We start from the raw sequence: 13,008 nt of genomic DNA, 5'->3' as shown, positions 1-13,008 counted from the left end.
GTTCTGTATGCTGGACAATAATATATTTTCTTTCAATACACATGCAAAGTTTTCTTGTATTTAAATTAAAAATTTGAATAGTTTAGTTCACAATATTTATGTATTTTGATTCGATCTTCATTTAATTTCCGTTTTAATATTTCCATTGCTAATTTGCAGGCTGCAATTGTCATTGATTGAAGAAGTCGACCACATTTTCGAACGATAATAAAAGAGCTAAGAAAAAATCGCCAGATTTTAGGAACAATTTGTGGCTGTTTCTTTGTTGGGGAAACGCTTCTCTGGGCTTAAACGTACACATATGTATGTATGTACTTCAAAAAGTTACACCCAACTAACGAATAAATGGGAAATTGGGCAGACATTGCGCACAATAAAACTCGTGCCTTCGCCATGTTGCACAGTAAAAAAAAAGTATTAGTGGACTTCCGCAAGGGGATATTAGATTTCATTTCGTTCGAAAAATTCATTTGACAGACGACAGTTGGTTATATGTATGTATTATATGAGTTATGCTTTTCACAATTGTTTATACCAAGAAAAAACAACAAAGAAATTGCAATTGTAGATTTAACCCTTTTGTTTTATGTAAGACATGTATAAAAAATAGCAATGAACAATTATATATTTTCTGTATTTTTCCGTTCTCGCCACATTCCTCTAACAGATATGGTTCCTGATTCATGGGATTTGAACCGATTTTCGCACGTGCATTATAAATGCAGCCCTGTCTGTGTGTGACTGTGTGTATCTGTGTGTGCTTCTGTCTGTGTGTGTGGGGGGGCAGGTTGAAAAACGAAAAGTGAACCAATTTCGAAATGAAGTAAACGTAAAATGGGAAACTAGGTTTTTTGGTTTTATTTGTTTAGAAAAAGAATTACAAATAATACATAAGTTTGTTTTTATTTTTGTTTTCTCATTTGGTTCGCTTGGTTGTTGTTGTTGCTGTATCTTTTGCAGTTGTTTCTGTTGCAATACGAAAATTAAATAATTAATTTGGACTCTTGCAAAAAACGTATAATAACCGATTATCTCATTTCATTTCTTGTGTATACAGTTAGGAATATTATTTAGTTGTTTTTTGTTGTTTTCTAAGGAGGAAATCCACACGAGGCATCGCCAGGGCGAACAAATTCGGAGCATCTAGAGTTTGGCCGTTTCGATCGGGAAAAACACACACAATTACGAATTATCTGCTAGATTAATTTGATTCAAAATCCGGAAAAATCATGCCAAACTCCCAAATAGTCCGCATTCGTTTGCCCCTCACAGCGATGCTGTATTTTTCTGTATTTCTTAAGCAGTTGCAGATCTTAAGCTACATTTGAGTCGGATTGGCCGGCATCTGTCCTGTCCAAGCGTTTGACCATCTGTATACTGGATTCGCTTGCAACCGGAGCCCGTATAAAAACTACCCGTGACAATCGGGAAAACGGCCTCAAATGCCGGCCCATCGGCCCCAAATGAACTGTGAAGCATTCTGCCCTCAATTCGTATGTTAATGTCTCAAATGTTCGCGCTTTTTGCCTGCCTGTCTGCTGCTCTCGCCTGGATTATCGTTTCATTTCAAATTGTTTTGCTTTGCTGGTTGCGTTTTATAATATTTGTTTCTCTTTGTAGTTTCTGGTTTTTGTTTGTTTGTATTACTGAATAATATTTGCATAGTCAAAAAGGAAACATTTGCTTAGTTGTTTGGTTAGTTGTCGCCGCCCTCCTGTGGCTCAGCTTCGTCGCCTTGGGTGTCGGACGTCCAGAGAGTCAGGTTGTCCCTCAACAGCTGCATGATGAGTGTCGAGTCCTTGTAGGAGTCCTCGTTCAGTGTGTCCAGCTCGGCTATCGCATCATCGAACGCCTGGTGGTGTTGGTGGCGGGTCAAAAAAGGTACTTTTTAGTATAAATTCTCTAAGGATTCGGATCAAAGGAAATGTTTGGCAAGGCGAATGCAAGTTGGTAGAACAATAGCATTTTCAAAGTGGCGTTAGGTTCATTCATAATTGGCTTCACTAAACAATTTCATCAAACTGAAATCTAAGGCAAATCGTGTAAATCAAAACAAAAGTAACAAAAGAGTTTTGTTGACCTTAACAAAATAAAAACGAAATGTGTTCACCAGCAAAGGCCGCATGTAAATTATTTCACAGGCAAAGTATTTCTCATGCAATTCAAGTGGGAAAATAAGTGGGTGGATGGATATACATTGCGCTTCAAAGTTTGAAATTTAAGTAAAAAAGTAAAAGAAAAATAGTTGCAAAGTTCGTTTTATAGACAAGATGGTAGCTTAAACTGTAAAAACTACATATTTAAGTCACTACAAGGAATTTGAGCTTAAGAAATTTGTAGATGTTTTCTTCTCAAACTTTTGAAACGCCTTGGTGGTAAAGTATATCTCTTCGTCGGGTTAAAGCTCATTTAGTTGGTTAATTAGTCGCTGGGTATCTTACTCAGTTTAGTCACAGAACAACAACAATTTCTATCATTGGGTGATTAGTATTCGTAAGCGAATTATTAAGTTTACACAGAAGAAACATATATAAGTTGAACTGAACCTGTTTAGCTAAGTGACAAGCCCTCGCTGGTGAATTGATAATTTCGTAATAGAAGACGGAAAAGTTGAGAGCAAGACCTAATCTGATTGGATGTGTGGGCTGCATTTTGGTTTTTGCAATATCGAACGCCTCCTGATAGGCTTTTTTCGAGTCCTCAACGACGGCTTAACGATTTACACATGATTCAGTTATGTAAAAAAGTAAGAAACAAAACCAAATGTTAGGAAAACCATTTAAAAGTAAATAAAAAAAGTTCTAAAATGTCAATGGATAGTGATTTTGTGTGCCTTCTGTTCGCTTGCCATACATTTCGATTAATCGAGCCAAGTCTCAGTGTGTTATTAACCTGTTTAGCCAATTGGCAAGCTTTGTCTGGTGAGTTCAAGATCTCATAGTAGAAGACTGAGAAGTTAAGGGCCAGACCCAAACGGATGGGATGTGTGGGCTGCATTTTGGTTTTTGCAATATCGAACGCCTCCTGATAGGCATTTTTCGAGTCCTCAACGACGGCTTAACGATTTACACATGATTTAGTTATGTAAAAAAGTAAGAAACAAAACCATAAGTTAGGAAAACCATTTGAAAATAAACAAAAAGTTCTTTAATATCGATGGATAGGAATTTTGTGTGCCTTTCGCTCGCTTGCCATACATTTCGATTAATCGAGCCAAATCTCAGTCTGTTATTAACCTGTTTAGCCAATTGGCAAGCTTTGTCTGGTGAGTTCAAAATCTCATAGTAGAAGACTGAGAAGTTAAGGGCCAGACCCAAACGGATGGGATGTGTTGGCTGCATTTTACCCTTGCTAATGTCAAATGCATCCTGGTAAGCGGTTTGCGAGTCATCGACAACGGCTGTTGTTTGCAAGAGTATTTGTAGTTTGGTTTATAAAGATTTTATTATTGTACAAATCTGGTGTACAATTCGGGCATAGGGTGTTTTTGATGGTGTGCTTGACAAGATACTTACTGTTGCGTGCATCTCCTGTGGCAACCTCGGCTAAATACCTGTAGTAATCACCCTTCATCTTCAGGTAGAACACCTTGCTCTCGGGATTGCTGGCTTTTGGAATAAGGTATTTGTCCAGAAGTCCCTGTAAGCAACGGAAACAAGCACTCCAATTAATTTCATATCAATTTCGAAACCCAAACGCAACAATTAACCAAGTAAGCCGCCAGGCTTATTGTAAACCCTGTTCTGCCTCATTTTCCATTTAAAAATCCATCAAGCACCAGTTAAGTTTAATCCAATATAAAAGCCCCAATCAAAGAAAAGCGAATGGGGAAACCCCCGAGTTCAACCCTGGCCATGGTCTATTTTCTGATCCGTGAACGGCAATATAAATTTCATATACACACAAGCGAAAACCTCTGTGTGTGGGGGAAAATGGAACATGTTCATTTTAAAAATAGATTTATTGATTGTAACAAATTTTTATATTTCACTAAAGCAAGAAGGAAGACCAGAAAACAGGTCCCACCCTCTGGAAAACCCACCGAACCATCCAACCAACACCCTCGACAGCTGAGCTTGCCAAGGGCGGAGGTCTTTATATACATATATATATATTTAGACGGTTGACAGGTTTGCCATCTTCATCACCGTCAATTCAGATGAACACCCAAGTGAGTTGTGGGCATAAAAATAATTAGATGGACCAATTACAACCCCATAAATCCTTCAGAAAGAGACTTGCGCAGACTTGCGGACCACCACTTACCAAAACTTCGTAGCAGATTTCCCTCAGCTCCTTCTCCACACGCTCTCTGTACTCACGGGCGAGCTGCTGTTTTCTAGCGGATGCTTCGGTTTTCTGCTCAATGGAGGAGATGACACGCCACGATGACCTGGTTTGGACATGTTAAACACACCCAGAGAAGGGGCAGAAACATATAGCTTAGCTCTTGAACTCCAATCTATGGTGCGACATTAATCAATCGGTGATTGATTGACTCACCTGCGGGCACCGACCACATTTTTGTAGGCAACGGAGAGCAGATTTCTTTCCTCATTTGAGAGCTCAACGCCAGTCTCTGTGACGGACTTCATGGCCTGGGCCATATCATCGTAACTGCATAGAAAATATTCCATTAGTAATTGGAAATATTTCGTCATGTAGATGACAAAAATATGTGCATGCTTTTAATTTTGAAGAACAACTTAAATTATATATTGTTCATTAGAAGATGATTTTCAATGGATTTAATGAAACAGAAAACAATGTTAAATCTTTGAGTTCTTATAACTTTAGTTTCTTTGTCTTTTTTTTAGTTACTGTATGACATTTGGTTTTATATATTATTGCAACTATAACTTTTGTCAAATGAGTTTGTAGGGATCTTTTGAAGTTCTGTGAGGTTGATGAACTTTATTATATGATGAACCACTTACCGTTCTGACTGCTCGGCCAGTTTAGCCTTCTGGACCAGCTCTTCCTTATCGACTGTCGACATTTTGTTTGATTTTTTTTTTTCGGTTACTTCACAAAACTAATAAAATACGCCACACAGTTCGATATGCCCCTCAAAAGTTGCTAACAATGGCTTTCTGCAATAAATTAGAACGTAAACAGGAGCATTAGTGTGTTTTTCAGTGGAGGAGAAATGTAGGTGAGGCCACCTTAACCCGTTATCTCGTTCTCGCCTAACGGTTCTCGGCTGTGAGCTCTTAACAAACACCTGACTGACTAACAGAGTTCTGTTGCGGATTACCTGTCTTTTTAGCTAAAATTCCACAGCAACCAGCAGTTGCACAACACTGCGAATTTTTGTGTGGCACTGTAAATTCTGTAGAGTGAACTGAACTGCCATAGACGATTACCCCTTATATGGGATAATAGACATTATAAGATATTCCATGTTTTTGGTTAGATAAATGCTTATGCTTTTAAATTAATTGAAGGCCACGATAAATTCTATATTCGTTAGCTCTAAAAGGAATTTAAAAGATGTTTTGATGACTATAAAATTATAAAATGGTTTTTTTTTATATCGTTATAAAAAACTCGTGAAATGATACGAGAAATAGTTTTAAGTTTCCTTAGAAATTAAAGAATTCGAGTGACTAAGATATTATCTGAATCACTCAGACACGTCCAATATACCCGCAATGCACTTGCGCGAGTATTCCTAGGTAGGTCATACGAATTTAGTTTGTTGTCATGCTTCCGCTGGACGAAAGTGTTGGATTCAAAGCTGCGATGACTCATGCATTCGCAGCAGGTCTTTATTGACTAATCGCTGACGGAATGGCTAATTTAAATGGGAAAAAGCCAGCGACAAAAACAATGTGGCACTGGACATGGCCGCACGTGTGGCAACTATGCAACTATTCGAAGCCCAGTTTATGGGTTTGTGGAAGGCCGAAGGTGGAAAGAGAGTATCTGGCAGATAGATGTGAAAAAATACAAGTTCGACAACAGCGATAAAAATAAACCATGAACAAAAAGAGAGAGGGAGAAATGGAGCAAAAGTCGGCCCGCCTTAATGCGTTTTTATATATTTTTGTGTGTGTGCCAAAGATAGATATTTATGTACGTGCATAGAGACCGTCTGTTTGTGTTCCCCGTACAGTGACGCACTCAATTACTTGCCCACTCGCTGAAATTCTATCGATTAAACGTGCAGTAATTATTGGAAAACATACCAAAAAAAAATCCAAATAAAAGCAGGAAAGCAGGCGACAGTCATTAATCCGCTCACACGTAATCCAATTATAATTCCTTGCGATAGGATCATCCAAACTTTCAATGTAGGACCAATTTCCGGCTTGGATTTTCAAAGGGACGTGGGAAAGGAAAATCGATTAATTTCCGCTCGACCTGGAGAAAGCTTGGAAACAAGAACTGCGTGGGACGAGGGGTGGAAATCGGTCTGTGGAAATGCATATGTATGGGCGTTGCTGGTATTTTTAGACAACTGGCGGCTCTGGACAACAAAAAAAATTGTTTTGTTTGCCCGCGCAACGGAAACCTCGAAAACCAAGCGCAAGAATGCCAGCTAATGCAGCCAGCCGATGATTGAAATGGAAAATCTCAACACATCGGCGTCATAAAAGCACCATTAACAATCCCACAAATACCGCGTTCAATTGGATTTACAGTCCAGCTTGACTAGCAGCGACCGCTAAATGTGGCAATTGAATAGATGCTAGACTAAAAACTACACAACTTCTACATTCAAATGGTTATGTGAAAAATAATCTCCAAACTGTTTGAAAACCATACAAATGTTGTTTGCTGAAGCTAACAACTAGTTTCAGAGACCCAGTAACATTTGCAGAAGCAATTATAAATGCCGAGTTCTGCGCAGTTGTCTGAAAAGCAAACAATTGAGGTTTAAACCATATGAAAACACAGCTATTATTTGTGTTGCGATCGACCGCCAAATTGAAAAAGCATTGACCCTTTGTCAAAACAAAAAGGGCGGAGGGGCGATGCGTGGCAAAATGATGGAAGGGGGAGGGTGCGGTGCGGTCTCCCGACGCGTTTTTAGGTCAATTGGCATGTTTTCTGCCTGTGCTCGGTAAATGCCAAAACATTAAGCCAGGCGTAACATAAATTAACGTAACACTCCCCTAAATGGTCACAAATATGTTTGTAGTTTTTATCGGATAAATCAAAGGGAAAAAACTTGTTTCAACCACGCAGATTGCTCATCTGCCTGAATGGATAAATTGGTAAATAGGGGGAAAAACAGGTGGGAGGTGAGTATCTCGAAATTGTAGATATGTAGACTTTAGAGGACGGTTAAACACCCATATGGTCAGGCTAATTCCGGGGCTAGAAAATCCTGCGAAATCCGTGTCGGATGGATACTTGGGTACTTTAAACTTTATCTGCGCCGGCCGACAGCATGCGCAGTAGCTCAAGAACCCCCCTCCAAACCCCCAGAGACCGAGCCCGAGCAAGAACCCAATCCCCGATGATGTAGAAATTCCTCTACACTGTAGATACCGCTACTGCGGCTCTACATGGGGCGAAAAAGTTACTAACTTTTATTGGGCCTGTGTGCGTGCGACTCTGCGTGTGTCGGTGCGTTCTGGGTGGTGGTGGTAATGGTGGTGCGGATGGGTGAGATGGTGTTGGTGGGGCCGCCAATCGTGTTTCCAAGTGCGGCGCTACAAAATTATAAAAATAATCGGGTGAAAGGGGGAGCGAGGTGGGAGGGAGGGAGAGAGCGGAGAACGCCGAAGAGAGAGGCCGAAATGTATCTACCACAGGCGGCCGCCAAGTGTGTTGAGTTTGGCGAGGAAACCCACCTAACCGCGTGTCCCCATCCAAGTTGATATATATATATATCTATCTTGGCGTACTGTGTGTACATATAGCTTGCTATATATGCGTAAATATAGAAGTCGGCTATGTCCGCCGCCTACAACTTAACCGATGAACTGCTGATGATGATGATGAGATATACGAAGCTACAAGCGAATCTCACCGCATCACATACATGCACCAATACTCGGGCAAATCGGGAATGTTCTTTTCTTTCAATTTTTTTTTTCTTATTTTGCACAAATTTACACTTTATTCTTTTGCGTAGAATTTTTTTTTTTTGGCTTCGGATCGATGCCTGATGGAGCTATTTCGATTTTTCTGCGGAACGAAGTATAGATGCATGTAAGTGATTACTCATAGGCGGCATTACACGTGTTTTTCCTTCGGATATTTTAGCAATTTTACGTTTTATAATTCAATACACACACTGGCAGGCGCACACACATAGATACAAATCACTCTGGGCCAGCAAAAATGTTACTTACATTCTTGATTAACTGAAACTGAAACGACAACGAACACTACCAACGAACGAATGAGAATGACGGACGGCAAAGGTTGCACACATTCGCCGCGCCGCTGTATCTGTGTTTCTGCGCTCTCTCCCCACGCACACTCTCGCAGGGGCACATGCGCCGCCGCAGAATGAGAGGGAGCATATGGGGCTGGCGCAGGCGAGAGCGAGAAAGTGCGACAAGTGAGAGAGTTTCAGGGTTGCCAACCTGCTGTATAAATTAATGTTGCCAGGTGTACAGGTAAAACTTGGAAACCAAACTTTCAGATAAAATATACTAATTAATGGGCGTCTCAGAACTTGTAGATAGAGAGCTTTAAAAAGAGCCAACTTTTATTGTCAAGTCTCTGTGTTATCATCGTTGTATGAAGTAATAGTTTATAGTTCGTTTCCAACCTGTTGAAACTTTCGAGCGCTTATCTCGCTGCCAGATTACGCTTTTATCTTGACTTTATGGCCTCCGCCAGGAGGAAACTAATCGGGGGATGTATGCCATTGATAAGGGGGTGGCGGTAAATTGCCTTAATTCTAATTTGGATTTCATTGAATTGGTGCACTCACACATAAAAACGAGATATCCACGCACTTATGATTTTCGTGAGGTGAGCCAGGGCCTACGATTGTGGGCCCGAAGTTAAGGCGAGGATTTAACAATGAATTTCTAGTTCTAATAATACTTAGAGTATATTCATTTGAGTCTACTTCTATTGTTAGTGATACTGCTATAGCTATCGTTCATTTAAGAAAATGTATTTAATAATTTATGATATTTTTGTATTACATTAAGAAAAATGTTGAAATCATTTAAAAAACAAACGGTTTTTTGCTGTATATGGAATTTATCAGAATTTTCCAAATAATCCCAAGTATATTGCGCTTTAGCTCGTGCGTGACGAAGACATGCTCACGCCCCCATCTCTACATTTTACTACAGCTCACAAAGAACAAGACGGAGAAAATTACGTCATCGGCGTCCTATTTGGTTGCGGTAATGAAAAATTGCTACGTCCATTTCCAATTGTAATGGGATTTTCGCAAGGCCAGTACCGCACGCAATCAAATGCGGAGAGCCCAACGGGCAGGTGGCATCCAATTAGGAGGCCAACCAATCGATAAAGTGCGTGGGCGCACTTATTCGGGGAAAATTTTATCCGCCGACAATATGGCGGTCGCAAGCCGACACACGACGCACTAGGTGAAACTACTCACTGCGCCTGGGTTTTCAAGCGAATATCGAATATATGCGTAATCCTTGTGCTCTCAGCACACGACTTTTAACTTAGTTTTAAACGAGCAAGCACTTATTAATTAGTTAATTCACCTCTTACGGCTCGGACGTGAAGGTTCTTCTTCTTCTCTACGCGCAGATGTGTTGGAAAACGAAGAACGCTGAAGTAGGGATGGGCCCGCAGGAATTTTCCAACCCGCGCGGTGCGAAATTCCGATACACGGTGGAGCTATCGATTGTTGGTTAGGCAGATTTACCATCTCTAGAAGGCCGCACGTGTTTACGTTCAGTTAGAAATATTCCTGGGTTTGGTTAAGAAAGCGACGCAATTCAAAGGCTACAGACATGCCGCGCTCCAAACGTGATAAGAAAGGTGAGCGTTTGGGTTTTAACATATACTATTTGTACTTATAACGTGCGATACTCTTCTTCCCTTAGTTTCCCTGACCAAAACTGACCGCAAAGGTCTGGCTTGGAAACAGCGCATTGTGGACGACATTCGGTTCTGCGTGGGCAAATACCCTAATATATTCGTTTTCCAAGTTCAGAACATGAGGAATAGCTTGCTAAAGGATCTGCGACAGGAGTGGAAAAAGAATTCTCGTTTTATCTTTGGCAAGAATCGTGTTATGCAGATTGGCTTGGGCCGCACGAAAAGCGAGGAAGTGGAACCGGAATTGCACAAGGTAATTAGGCTTAGGTGGATTAACATGTATCAGACACTAATCCCAGGCAATGTCTATTAGCTATCCAAACGATTAACTGGCCAGGTCGGACTGCTCTTCACGGACAAATCCAAGGAGGAAGTCCTAGAGTGGGCCGAAAACTACTGGGCTGTTGAATACGCACGCAGTGGCTTTGTGGCCACGGAAACGGTTAACCTGCCAGCAGGTCCCCTGGAGGACTTCGCCCACTCCATGGAGCCGCATCTGCGTTCCCTGGGCCTGCCCACCAAATTGGAGAAGGGAATCGTTACGCTGTACAGTGACTACACGGTTTGTGAGGAGGGCAAAGTTCTAACACCCGAACAGGCACGAATCCTCAAGCTGGTGGGCAAGCCCATGGCCAAATTCCGACTGACCATGAAGTGCTCGTGGACAAAAAGCGAAGGCTTCCAGCTGCATGTCGAGGATGATGTGAACGACGAGGAACAGGCTGATAGCGCAATGGAAGAAGAGGCCGAGGCCGAGGCCATGGATGACAACGACGACGATGAGGATGATGAATAAATTAGTTTTAGGCGTAGAATTAATTTTTTTATGTATATATCAAGTGCAGAAAATATACGTATATTTTTAAATTACATTACATATTATCTTACGTTCAACACAGATAATACTTGATTAAAACTATCTTATACTAATAACTAAGTAAACAAAACACTTAAGAAGCATTTCAGATATTGCAGCTAAAACCATAGAAAGGCACAAAGCCTCAGGTTGCGTCGTCCGCGAGGATGTAGAGCACCAGAGGCCGTTCATTTTCGCTATCCTCCTCCAGGAGTTCGCTGTTAGTTAGGGAAATATCCTGAGAGGCCGAGCCCTCCAGCTCCAAGGCACCGGTGCTAGCACTCGAAAAGAATTCCAGAGGCATGGGCTGCTCGGGATCTTCAGGATTCGAGGGGGTTTCAGTCTCCAGTGCCACGTCCTCCTCATCCTCCTCCCCGGCTGACAACTCCAAATGTTATTGGTCTGTCGAGTTCGGCGGCACCGTGCAGCCCGCGGCAATGTGCTCCATCACCTCCTGCTTCAGTTGCGCCACATGGTCCTTGAGGTTCTTTACGATGCTAGCCAGGTCGACGTTCTCGCCCTTGAGTACCTTTACGCGATCCTCCAGCTTTGAGATGCGCTCCAGCTTGCGCTTGCGGCACTTGGATGCAGCCACACGGTTACGCTGCCTCTTGCGCTCCAGCTTGATCTTTTCCTGCGTTTCCATGTCGATGGGACTAACAGTGGGCGAGCCGGCTTGATTGACGGGCTCGTCCTTAATCACCGAGAAGCCCTCGGTCATGTTGGCGTAGGTGAAGGTGCCTCCGCTGATGCCATTGCTTACCGCCGTCATGGCTGCCGCAGTTGTGTTATTGGCGGCGGAATTGGCGGACGGAAATGCCTGGGAGTTAGTGTGGAGATTGTGTAGGGCCTCCTCGAATCCCCTGCCGAAGTCCAACTGCTCCACGGTGACGGGCCCCGCCTTGGTGGGGAACACCTTGCCCGGCTGCGGTGTTTGCATCAGATTGTTGGACAGCAGGATCTTCTCCAAATCAGGTGTGTTTACCGTCTTGGATGACAGATCCGGTGAGTTGATGACCAGTGGTGCGAAGATGCGCTTGTTCTTGGCACCCTTGCTGTTCAGATCAAGCGAGCCGGGACGCTTGTTAGGATTCGGGGTGGATGTGCTCAAGTTCGGCGACTGAAAGTCCAGCGACATGGGGCCTTCTTCTCCCACGGGTTCGGTTTTAGGTACGATCTGAATGGCAGCTGCTCCGGAACTGCCAGCATTCGGGTTACTTAAATTCGCAGCAGCGGAAACGGGAGTTTTCATGTTTGCTCAAGCAATAACGTCAAGCTGATTCGGATGAAGTGAAAGAGACGAAAACGGCATGAAAACAATCTGATAAAAACCCGTTTCGCGATGAGTCATGCGAATAACTCGCTCTTCTTCTTACTCACCAGTGGGTGGGAACTTTGTTTGCAAAATTAGCACAATCTGTACTTCTGTGTTTGCTGCTTTCTGCGCTGCTACAGTTTAATCACCGGTTTTATCGGCCAACGAATCGTTTGATTTTTATTTTTTTTCGCCTTCAAATTCCACGAAAATATTTATTACGCGAAAGGTTGTTTTCAGAGTGACTGTTAGCGGTGGTACAAGTGTCGATTAGTACTCGGTGTTCCTATCGATATTGGTCTTTAAATGATATGTTTTAACAATATTTTTTTTTTTTTTTTGGAGTAACTAATTCTATTTATTAAGGTTTCAAAAGGAATCGTTCAGTAATTCCTCTGAACTTAACCTAATGTGTGATAAAGATAAATGAGACCAAGTGGTATCTTAATTATAAAGTACAAAAGAAAATGTAATATGTTATGTTATCCTCCGGGTAAGGAGATCGCTGGGGTGTACCCTCTTCAGTCTTCGGAGAGAGATGGGATCAGCTAGGATAGTTGCTAGTCGGTTCGGGTGGGCCATAAGCCTGTCGGCATAACGGCTGCTGTGGAAATTAATCTGATCCCCAAGAAGGGTAACTTTCAGATCTCTTTCGATGACTATGTTCGTCACGTACCAGGGGAGCCCAGATGCGTGACGTGCAGCTCTTGACTGGACCACACGGAGCCTATTAAGCTGGGATTTGGCGGCAGTTCCCCACACCTGGATGGCATAACTCCACGTTGGAGCGAGAATGGCTTTGATTAAAAGAGCCTTAGAGCTCATTTGAAGTTTGCTG

General features: G+C 42.2%; 3 protein-coding genes across 8 annotated transcripts; 1 reads left to right on the top strand and 2 right to left on the bottom strand.

Annotated features, from left to right (window-relative positions):
* Nucleotides 1-103: 103 nt before the first annotated feature.
* LOC6608463 (14-3-3 protein zeta) lies at nt 104-9,746 on the bottom strand. 6 transcript variants are annotated; one of them, XM_032716423.1, is made up of 8 exons: nt 9,660-9,746; nt 4,938-5,093; nt 4,504-4,617; nt 4,267-4,393; nt 3,516-3,639; nt 3,329-3,400; nt 2,893-2,984; nt 761-1,852 (listed from the first exon to the last, which is right to left on the bottom strand). In XM_032716423.1, exons 2-8 carry the CDS (start codon nt 4,997-4,999, stop codon nt 1,697-1,699), a joined length of 747 nt encoding a protein of 248 aa, XP_032572314.1. In that variant the 5' UTR covers nt 5,000-5,093; nt 9,660-9,746; the 3' UTR covers nt 761-1,696. The 6 variants fall into 6 exon arrangements, with proteins under 6 accessions (XP_032572312.1, XP_032572313.1, XP_032572314.1 ...); XM_032716421.1 differs by lacking the exons at nt 3,329-3,400; nt 9,660-9,746 and adding an exon at nt 8,310-8,401 and having other exon boundaries at nt 104-1,852; nt 2,893-3,056; XM_032716422.1 differs by lacking the exons at nt 3,329-3,400; nt 9,660-9,746 and adding an exon at nt 6,192-6,311 and having other exon boundaries at nt 104-1,852; nt 2,893-3,056.
* A 70-nt stretch (nt 9,747-9,816) lies between these two features.
* LOC6608462 (mRNA turnover protein 4 homolog) lies at nt 9,817-10,871 on the top strand. Its single transcript, XM_002033160.2, has 3 exons — nt 9,817-9,939; nt 10,005-10,252; nt 10,313-10,871. The coding sequence occupies exons 1-3, from the start codon at nt 9,912-9,914 to the stop codon at nt 10,793-10,795; spliced, it is 759 nt and encodes a 252-aa protein (XP_002033196.1). The 5' UTR covers nt 9,817-9,911; the 3' UTR covers nt 10,796-10,871.
* On the bottom strand, nt 10,835-12,443 carry LOC6608460 (transcription factor AP-1). The gene is given in 2 exon segments (XM_002033158.2): nt 10,835-12,131; nt 12,236-12,443. A coding segment is annotated over 1 exon segment (1,107 nt). The 5' UTR covers nt 12,108-12,131; nt 12,236-12,443; the 3' UTR covers nt 10,835-11,000.
* Nucleotides 12,444-13,008: the final 565 nt, after the last annotated feature.

The sequence above is a fragment of the Drosophila sechellia genome, chromosome 2R (assembly GCF_004382195.2).
Source record: "Drosophila sechellia strain sech25 chromosome 2R, ASM438219v1, whole genome shotgun sequence".
Lineage (NCBI taxonomy): Eukaryota > Metazoa > Arthropoda > Insecta > Diptera > Drosophilidae > Drosophila > Drosophila sechellia.
The sequence above is the reverse complement of the archived record's forward strand: the minus strand, read 5'-3'. Positions and strand labels throughout refer to the sequence as shown.